We start from the raw sequence: 11,189 nt of genomic DNA on the forward strand, positions 1-11,189 counted from the left end.
GGATAGCCAGTGTCTGCTAGGAAAGAAACAAGGGCAGAGGAAAGTGATGTAAAGTTGGGAGTCAGAGGTGGAATTCTAGTCTCAGCTCCCTACAGAACTGTACATTCTGTGAAAATTCATGGAATTCCTATAGCTCCCTTCCATGGAATTTTGTTTCCCCAGACAAAGCCACCCATGTTTGAGACAGTCTCAAAGATCTAAGTTGTTTTGAGACAACCCATGTTATCTCAAGGTATATTGTTTTGAGACAATTGTCCCAAGGGTATATTGTTCATAAACACCATTGTTTCTCTTCAGTGAAGCAGTTTCATAGAAAACAAAATTGGGAGAAATCAAATCCAAATATGATTATCTTCTGTTCTTCTTTCTCTTCCTTTCCCCTCATCTTTCTTTCCTTTCCACCCTCCCTTTCATTCTTCCATCAGTGAGACATAATCTTAGCATCAATTTGGGGTTCATGACTTTTGGTATGGGATGAATAATACTCTTCTGCTCTTCCAATGAAACTCAAGTTTGTCAGGGGCATTTTAAATCTTAAAAGAAATCAACCCTGAATATTCATTGGAAGGACTGAAGCTGAAGCTGAAGCTGCCATACTTTGGCCACCTGATGCGGAGAGCCGACTCATTGAAAGAGACCCTGGTACTGGGAAAGAGTGAAGATAGGAGGAGAAGCATATGACAGAGGATGAGATGGTCAGATGGCATCACTGACTTGATGGACATGAATTTGAGCAAGCTCCAGGAAATGGTGAAGGACAAGGAAGCCTGGCACGCTGCAGTCCATGGGGTCACAAAGAGTTTGACTGAGCGACTAAACAACAATATGATCACTAGGCAGACTCCCTCTTTCTTTCTTTCTTGTTTTTTTTTTTTTTTTGCCATGAGGATCAGTGTTGAAAACTCTTGCAAAATGGTGGGAACATAAATGTGCATAAACACACTTTTCACATTTTAATTTGAATCCAGCAGGTAAATTTATTCACTGGGCTTCCTGACGAGGACCAAGAACTTTTCTCTAATTATGATTACATCGATGGTGGATCATATTAGCAGTCTTGTAGGCTGAAGTCTATGCTCCAGTTGGTTTCATGAACATTGAACAAGAAATGATCCTTGCTAACCAATCTAGGTGCAGAATCCTTTCAGATCTCAGTATGTCTTACAATGTTATATGGAAATTGCTCTCAATTACCTTGCTCACAACTAATTTGACAGCAATATATTTTAGTGATTACTTTTTATTATTAAGACTCTACAAAGCATTCAATTTGATTTTCATAGACCACATTTCCCATTTCCTCCCTCCCTCCTTGCCTCCTTCCCTTCGTTCCTTCCTCTTTTCTCTTGTAGTTTGTGGAATAACATCATATTATTTACACAATACATTTGCAGCAGCCACTATAATCAGCATAATCAGGTTTAGGATTATTTAAAATGACTCAATTCATCTGAGCAGAAATGTTTCAGCAAGCTAGTGATTAGTCTCCAGGCCTCAAGCATTCAGCATACGGTGGCAACAGTCAATATATTTTCAGCAGAAAAAGAGACTTTGGGTGAACCCAGAAAGTTGGTGAAGTGGAAGTTTTAAAGGGAGCTTTCATAGTTACAAAAGACTATCTGGAGCCTTAAAACTAATGGTATTTTGGAAGTATATTTGCTCTCAGCAGTTGCTTTGCAGGACAAGAAATTTTATATTTTTTTATATTCTAGAGCAACTGTCACTGCCCATTAAAAACAGTTTTGCATTAAAATATGTACTGTTGTATCTTATCAATCAGCTGTTCAAAAAGTTTATTCAAAATAAAAACTCCCAGCCTGGACTATTCAAAGGTAAGTTGTTTCCATGATAATGAGAAAAGTGTGATTAGATGTCTAACTGACAGAAAGCAGAATGTGCGACATGCTTATTCCCGATTTTAATATGATGACAAGAAAAGTGAGTTAGTAAAATAACACTCTGAAATGAACTGATAGGAAAATATGGATGAAAGGAATGAACAGGAGAGAGCAAGGTTTAAAGAAATGCAAACATGTAGGCATGCTTGATACTGTTCCCATTCACACATTTTAAGTTGAGAATGAGCTTGATCCTAGTTTTGCTTCCCCATCTGTTTAGAAAGTCCCCGTTATTATTAGCAGGTTCATATTGAAAGTCCAGAGAAAGCAGATCTTTACTGCATTCATACAAGACCACCAAAGGCTGGTTGCATTTGCCTCTCCAAGTCTCCATTTCCTGGTGGGTAGTGTTTATCCTTCCTTTAAGCTAATGAAGATTTATCGAGAACGTGTTAGGGTCTAGGCACTATGCTTGCTTCTTATGATACATAGACAATATAGAAAAAATTCAACATGACATGATTCACCAGGTCCTTGTAAAATGTTAATATTTTCTTTTTGAGAGACATCTCTGGTGGTTAAGAATCCATCTTTCGGTGCAGAGGAAATGGGTTACATGGCTGGTCAGAGAACTAAGACCCCACTCCAGAGTGTCCCCTCCCAGCCCAGACTGAGCCACCAGTCCCCTAGGTGGCAGTGATGTACAGTCCAGGCTGAGAACCACTGCCCTAGAGCAACTTCCTGTCAACAAGCACAGTTGCAAGGGTGTGGCCAGGTAGGGACTCACAGTATTATATGCAACTGAGGGAAAACTGCATACTGAGTTGTTTCAGTCTCTTCCGTCTCTTTGCAACTCCACCAGCCCATAGCCCTCCAGGCTCCTCTGTCCTTGGGATTCTCCAGGCAAGAATACTGGAGTGGGTTGCCATGCCCTCTTCCAGGGGATCTTCCCAACCCAGGGATCAAACTCGTGTCTCTTAGTCTTGTGCATTGGCAGGCGGGTTCTTTACCACTAGTGCCACCTGGGAAGCCCTAGACAGACCTGAGCATCACCCTACAAAAACTCAAACCCTTGTAAAGTAACTGCGTCTCTGTTGGACACCTGTCCAGTTTAACAAGGAAGACCCTGTGGTGCTAACCTTCCTAAAGCCCTCTTTTACCACCTCTTCACCTCCAGTGATCCTGTTCTTAACAGCAGGTATTAGCATATTTTCTTTGTTCTTGAAACACCTTGGGGTCACATACCACCTTCCTTATACAGACTTATCTATATACTAGGTTTACCCATTGTGGTGGTGTTTAGACGCTAAGTTGTATCTGACTCTTTTGCGACCCCATGGACTGTAGCCCACCAGGCTCCTCTGTCCATGGGATATCCCAGGCAAGAGTTACAGGAGTGGGTTGTCATTTCCTTCTCCAGGGCATCTTCCTGACCCAGGGATCAAACCCACATCTCCTGCATTGTCAGGCAAATTCTTTACCACTGAGCCACCAGGGAAGCCCTATGATTACCCATACACGTCAGTAACCCTGAAAACGTTTCCAAAGACAAATTGTCTTGGAAAGCAGAAAGATACGAATCTAAAATACTCATAATTAAAGAATTTAACCTAGTACTTGTTGACAGCACAGAGTTTAGCTTTGAAACACCACTACTCATAGTGTGTGAATGGCCATTCTCAGAAGCAATGGAGTGTGAGAGAGTGGAAAGAAGTCTCAGCTCAATGAGAGACCAAACACTTCCAGGCTTGGTGCCCCTCACCAGCTCCATCTCTATCTCTCTGAGTTATGGCAAAACCCACACATAAAGAAACTGTGGTACCTGAGAAGGCTCAACGCTTTACAGATATTGTTTTTAAAGGCCTCAGTTCTGTTCCTGTCAATAATGTGTTCCCAGGTTTTGAGAACTGGGGGCCTATCTAGGTAAGAAATGAAACTTTAACAAAAGGAAACTTTAATGAAAGGAAACTCCTCTCATTGCTAGACAGTATTTTTTTTAGCCACGCTAGATCTTTGTTGCAGCACGGGAGTTTCTCTAGCTGTGATGAGTGGTTTCCAGAGCACGTGGACGCCAGAGCGTGTAGGCTCAGTAGTTGTGGCCCTATGACAGTTCCCATGCAGGGTGGTCTGGAGGTTCATACCCCTCCCCAGGGTGCTCAGATGCTTGAGTCCATGTCTTTTCACTCATCTGACCTTAATGAAAAGTCCACAAAGACAGGGAATTTGTATTGTTAAGTTCACCAATGAAAGCTCTTAGAAATTAATAAATAATCAGTTAACTGTATGTTGGATAAATAAAGGTATCAAACACATCTTGACTGTAAGTCAGGTGCTGTGCTTGGCACAGGGGCTTCAGTCCTTATTAAAATGTCTTCTTGTCGGTCATGAGAAGTGATCAGTCTTCGTTAACCTGGTGTAGTCCCTACCAAGGGCTTCCCTGGTAGCTCAGCTGGTGAAGAATCTGCCTGCAATGCAGGAGACCCCGGTTCGATTCCTGGTTTGGGAAGATCCCCTGGAGAAGGGATAGGCTGTCCACTCCATTACTCTTGGGCTTCACTGGCGGCTAAGATACTAAAGAATCCACCTGCAAGGTGGGAGACCTGGGTTCAATCCCTAGGTTGGGAAGATTGCCTGGAGGAGGGCATGGAAACCCACTCCAGTATTCTTGCCTGGAGAATCCCCAAGAACAGAGGAGCCTGGTGGGGGTCAGTCCAGGGGGTCGCAAAGAGTCGGGTACGACTGAGCCACTAAATATAGCACACACTGTCCCTACAAAGCACATCTTGAGTAGGATTAGGGAATCTCTCTTCTACTCTTTTTTTTTTTGCCACACCATGCAGCATGCAGGATCTTGGTTCTCTGACCAAGATGGACCCATGCCCTGTGCACTGGGAGATGGGAGTCTCAACCTCTGGACCACCAGGGAAGTCCTCCCTTCTACTCTTGAATCAAAATGTTGTCTGGGGACTGTCACGGGGTCCACTGGTTAAGATTTCGCCTTGTAATGAAGAGGGTGAGGGTTCAATCCTTGTTTAGGGAGCTACAATCCCACATGCCTTTGCCCAAAAAACCAAAACATGAAACAGAAGCAATATTGTAGCAAATTCAGTAAAGATTTTAAAAATTGCCCATATCAAAAAAATTGTTGGTGGACTTGAATCTTTGGTGTTGGGGTGTCCAGGTCACGACTCCCACTTCTGTTCCACTAGGTAGTCTCTCTATTTCCTGGAATCCCTCTAGTTTTACCTTTTCCCCAACTGGCTTTTTGAGTTCTTAAAAATGTTAACTTTTAAAATGTGTTAATACTAACTCTTGGTTAAGAAAGTAGCCATGCAAGGACAAAATGAAATGATGTCCATTAATTCAGGTCCCCATTTATCCAGTTCTTAACATGTCCCCTTAATGGATAACCCCTCTAAATGACGTCTGTGTAACTTCCCAGGATCTCTATCTCTACACACACACACACACACACACACACACACACACTCACACACACACACTTCCTTCTGGGAGTATGAGGGAGAATCTGTCCATGCCTCTCTCTTAGCTTCTGGTTGTTTGCTGGAAACCTCTGGCATTCCTTGGCTTGTGGAAGCATCACCTTGATCTCCACCTTCATCTTCATGTGGCCTTCTCCCTTGGGGGACTGTGTCCATATTCTACCTTTTTATAAGATAGTCAGTCATGAGGTCATTAGTACCCCCTCCCCCAATGACCTCATTTTAACTTAATGACCTGACCAGTGGCAGATTTTATTTTCTTGGGCTCCATAATCACTGTGGATGGTGACTGCAGCCACAAAATTAAAAGACGGCTCCTTGGAAGAAAAGTTGTGACAAACCTAGGCAGCATATTAAAAAGCAGAGACATCACTTTGCCAACAAATGTCTGTATAGTCAAGGCTATGGTTTTCCCAGGAGTGATATATGGATGTGACAGTTGGACTGTAAATAAGGCTGAGTGCTAAAGAATTGATGCTGTCAAATTGTGGTGCAGCAGAAGACTCTTAAGAATCCCTTGGACGCAAGGAGATCAAACCAGTCAATCCTAAAGGAGATCAAGCCTTTGGAAGGAATATTCATTGGAAGGGCTGATGCTGAAGCTGAAACTCCAATACTTTGGCCACCTGATATGAAGATCCAACTCATTGGAACAGACCCTGATGCTGGGAAAGACTGAAGGCAGGGGGAGAAGGGGACGACAGAGGATGAGATGGTTGGATGGATGGCATCACCAACTCAATGGACATCTCTGGGAGATAGAGAAGGACAGGCAAGCCTGGTGTGCTGCAGTCCCTGGGGTCACAAAGAGTCAGACATGAAATAGTGACTGAACACCACCAACGAGAAAGAGGTACTGGGTACGAAGTACCCATAGGATTTTGACTTATGTTTTTTGTTGTACACAATTCAACCCCTAATTCTAAGTCTCTGTGTAACCCAGGCTGCCCATCTGCTTGTTGTTGATAACACCTGTAGCACCAGGGTCCAGTCAGCCTGCTGAATCACAATCACCATGATCCAAATGCCATCATCTCCTAAGTCCCAATCTGGGGGACATGGGAGGCCTGTTGATGACAGTGGTCCTCCTGCAAAGTCAAACCACTAGACTCCATGTAAGACTGAGAATAGTGGCTGCTGAATCCAATAGCGAGTCAGCTATCTCAACAGATGCTCTCAAAGTCCTTCCCCAAGTCATAGAAAGCATGGTGATGTAATACACTTGGCTAATACACATTGTCTTTATCAGTATTAAAATTGAGCACAACTAATCTTTCCTTCAACAAGGAGCAATCCTATGAGCTCAACACCTCAGAGAGTTTAAGGCTACTTCAAAGTCTCCTCTGTTTTGATCTTAAGGGGAAAGAGATCATGGGGAAAATACATATCTTTCCCTTCCTGCAGCACTTCATTCATCTCTGTTGACACAATCACCATGTTGCTCTGTGATGATTTATTGACATGTCTCTATCAGCCTTCAGACTGAATGTTTTGAGGGCAGAAACAGGGTGTATCCTTGTGTCCCAGGAACTGAACAGTGGTCCTGGAACATGGTAGGCGCTGAACAACTTTTCTGTACTAGGACTGAGAGGTAGCTGCTTTGCCGAATAGTTTCCTCAGAGCTGTCTTCATGTTCTTGTTCCTTAGGCTGTAGATAAAGGGGTTCAACATGGGGATGACCACCCCACACATCAAGGCAGCTGCCTTGTCCTTCTGCGAGGAGGTGGGAGATGCTGGCTGCAGGTACACGGCGAAGATGGTGCCATAGAATAGAGTCACCACAGTGAGGTGTGAGCCACAAGTGGAGAAGGCTTTCCATTTGCCCAGAGCAGAAGGGATCTTGAAGACCGCCCAGAAAATGCAGATATAAGAGAGGAGGATGCATGTGAGAGGGCTGATGCCCATGATGATGCCGAAAGCAAAGATCACCAGCTCATTGGTGTGTGTGTCTGAGCAGGAGAGCTTCAGCAGGGGCATGAGGTCACAGAAGAAGTGGGGGATTTCAGAGCCAGCGCAGAAGGTCAACTGAGCCATGAGGCTGGTGTGGACAATGGACTGGAGGTTGGTGATCAGCCATGACCCCACCACCAGCAGCCCACACACACGGGGACTCATGATGGCCAAGTAGCGCAGAGGGTGGACAATGGCCATGAACCGATCAATGGCCATCATGGCCAGGAGGAAGCTGTCCATGGTTCCAAACAGGTGGAAGGCATACATCTGGGCAAGACAGGCTGCGAAGGGGATGGCTTTTCTCTGAGTCCAGAGGTTCACCAGCATCTTGGGGATGGTGGTGGAAGAGAAGAAGATGTCAATGAGGGACAGGTTACAGAGGAAGAAATACATGGGTGTGTGGAGGTGTGAGTATGTGATGATGGCCAGGATGATGAGCAGGTTTCCAAAGATGATGACCAGGTACATGGGCAGGAACAGCCCAAAGAGGAAGATCTGATGCTCTGGCTATTCTGAGAGTCCCAGGAGGAGGAATTCTGAGACTGCTGTTCGGTTTTCTGGTTCCATGGACAGCTTTTGTCTACCACAAAGGAGAAAAGGAGGAAGATGAGAGACATGAAGCTTGGAGTCAGAGATGGAGTTCCATCTCAGCTCCCTGCAAACCTGTGTGTTTTGTGAAAATCCATAGGATTCTTATAGCTCCCTCCCATGGATTTCTGTTTCCCCAAGGAAAAGCATCCTTGTCTGAGAATGGATAGTCTCAAATGTCTGACTTAGTTGTTTTGGGACAATTTAGGTATTATTCATTAACACCTTCATTTCTCTTCAGTGGAGCCAAGCTTCATAGAAGATCAAATTGAGAGAAATCAAATCCAAACCTGATCATCTTCTTTCTCTTCTTTTCCCTTCTTCTTTCTTTCTTTCCTTTCCTCCCTTTCCTCCTCCATCAATACGACATAATTTTAGCATCTCTTTTAGGTTCATGACTAGCGATATAAGGATGAATAGCACTTTTCTGAAGCATCCAATGAACTCTAATTTCATTAGGGACACTTTATGATCTGCTCCCAGGTGATGACTAGGTAGACCCCTTCTCATTTGTTGTGATGAGGACCAGTGTTGGAAACTCCAGCAAAAGAGTGGAAACATAAAGTGGACAAACATACCTTTTACATTTTAACTTGAGTCCAGTATGTAAATTTATTCATTGGACTTTTTGATGAAGACCAAGATCTTTTCTAGTATGAGGAAATTGGTGGTGGTCTGTATCAGCTGCCTTGCCTTAGCCATATACATAGGCTGAAATCTGTGTTCTGTTTTTTTTTCATGAATGTGGAACAAGGAATTAACGATCCTTGCAAAACAATCTGGGTACAGAATCCTTTCAGATTTTTACACTTCTACATCCAAATTGCCTTCCATTACCTTGCTCACATCTATTTTGACAGGTTTTTAAAATGATTCCTTTTTGTTATTAAGTCTTTACAAAGCATACAATTTGGATTTCATGAAACCACATTTCCTATTCCTTCTCTCCCTTCCCCTTCCTTCCCTCTCTCCTTCTATTCCATCCTTCCTTCCTCCTTTCTCTTATAGTTTGTTAATTTTTACAGTATTATTTAAACAATATGTTTGTAGCAGCAACTGCAATCAGCATGATCAGGTTTGGCATTATTTAAAATGACTCAACTGAGCAGAAATGTTTCAGCAAGCTAGTGAGTAGGCCCCTGGCCTCAAGCATTCGGTGCACTGGGACAGTAGTCACATGTTTTCAGGGGAAACAGTGACTTTGAATGAACCCAAGAATGCTGGTAAAGTGGAAGTTTTATAGAGAGCTTTCACACTAACAAAAGAATACCTGGAGCTTTAAAGCTAATGGCATTTTGGGGACTTCCCTGGAAGTCCAGTGGCTAAGACATCATGCTCCCAGTGCAGGGGGCCCAATTCGATCACTGACCAGGGAACTAGATCCCACATGCTGCAACTTAGGGGTCTGCAGGCCTCAACTTAAGAGTTGAGTTCACATGCCCGTGTGACACAACTAAGACCCGGCACAGCCAAATAAACAGAATATATATTTAAAAACAAAAAGCTAGTAGCATTTTGGAAGTACCTTTGGTCTCAGCAGTACCTTCGCAGGACAAGAAATTCTGTATTTTCGTATGATCTAGACCAACCATCACTGCTCCTTGAAACAGTTTTGTACCCTCAGTAAAATATACACTGTTGTATCATGTCAAACAGACGCTCAGAAAGTTTATTCAAAATAAAAACTCCCAGATGCAGCCTGGGCTATTCAAAGATAAGCCATTTCCATGACAACAAGAAAGGTATGATCAAGTGTCAGTTGACAAAAAGCAGAATGTCCTACATGCATGTTCCTGGAGTTAATATGATGACAGAAGAGTGAGTTTGTAAAATAACACTCTGACATGAACTGATATGAAAATATGGACCGAAGGAACGAACAGGAGAGAGCAAGTGTTAAAGAAATGCCAACACGTCATCATGTCTGATACTATTCTCATTCACACATTTTAAGCTGACAATGAGTTTGATCCTAGTTTTGTTTCCCCATCTATTTAGAAAGTTCCCATTATTTATTGGGAGTTAGCAGGTTCATGGACATGAACTTGGGCAAACTTCGGGAGATGGTGAGGGACAGAGAGGCTTGGTGTGCTGCAGTCCATGCGGTCGTAAAGAGTCAGACATGACTGGACAACAAAAGTCGGACATTGTACAACAAAAATCAGGTTCGTATAGAAAGTTCAGAGAAAGCAGATTCATACAAGACCACCAAAGCTTGGTTGCGTTTGCCTCTTTAAGTCTTCATTTTCCACTGGATGTGTTTATCCTTTCTTTAAATTAATGAAGACTCATAGAGAACATATTAGGTGCTAGGTGTCTCTTATGATACATAGACAACATAGAAAAAAAAAAAGCAATGTGTCACGATTCACCAGGTCCTTGTAAAATGTTAATATCATCTCTTTCCAGCAATGAGAGGATTTTCCTTTGCTGCCCTTGTTTCTTTATTTTTTAAAATTAATTCATTTATTTTAATTGGAGGCTAATTACTTTACAATATTGTAGTGGTTTTGCCATACACTGACATGAATCAGCCATGGGTGTACATGTGTTCCCCATCCTGAACCCCCCTCCCACCTCCCTCCCCATCCCATCCCTCAGGGTCATCCCATTGCACCAGCCCTGAGCACCCTGCCTCATGCATCGAACCTGGACTGGTGATCTATTTCACATATGGTAATATACGTTTCAATGCTATTCTCTCAAATCATCCCACCCTCACCTTCTCCCACAGAGTCCAAAAGTCTGTTCTTTACATCTGTGTCTCTTTTGCTGTCTCACATATAGGGTAATCGTTACCATCTTTTTAAATTCCATATATATGCATTAATATACTGTATTGGTGTTTTTCTTTCTGATTTACTTCACTCTGTATAATAGGCTCCAGTTTCATCCACCTCATTAGAACGGATTCAAATGCATTCTTTTTAATGGCTGAGTAATATTCCATTGTGTGTATGTACCACAGCTTTCTTATCCATTCGTCTGCCAATGGACATCTAGGTTGCTTTCATGTCCTGCCTATTATAGACAGTGCCACGATGAACATTGGAGTACACATGTCTCTTTCAATTGTGGTTTCCTCGGTGTGTATGCCCAGAAGTGGGATGCTGCCCTCTTTTCTTACCTGGTTAAGTCCTCTGGTCTTAAAACCAATTTCTGACAAGTACATATCTGAGGCATTTAATGACAACAAAAGTGTTGAGACTTCTAAGGAGCAACACTTTATTTCTTAAAAAATTTTCTCTTAGTTTTTGGCTGAGCTACATGGCATGTGGATTCTTAGGTCCCTGACAATGGATCGAAC

The 11,189-nt window shown here is 42.9% G+C and overlaps 1 protein-coding gene across 1 annotated transcript; it reads right to left on the reverse strand.

Annotated features, from left to right (window-relative positions):
• Nucleotides 1-6,919: 6,919 nt before the first annotated feature.
• On the reverse strand, nucleotides 6,920-7,861 carry LOC133061210 (olfactory receptor 1I1-like). The gene is given in 1 exon segment (XM_061149196.1): nucleotides 6,920-7,861. A coding segment is annotated over 1 exon segment (942 nt).
• Nucleotides 7,862-11,189: the final 3,328 nt, after the last annotated feature.

The sequence above is a fragment of the Dama dama genome, chromosome 9 (assembly GCF_033118175.1).
Source record: "Dama dama isolate Ldn47 chromosome 9, ASM3311817v1, whole genome shotgun sequence".
NCBI lineage: Eukaryota > Metazoa > Chordata > Mammalia > Artiodactyla > Cervidae > Dama > Dama dama.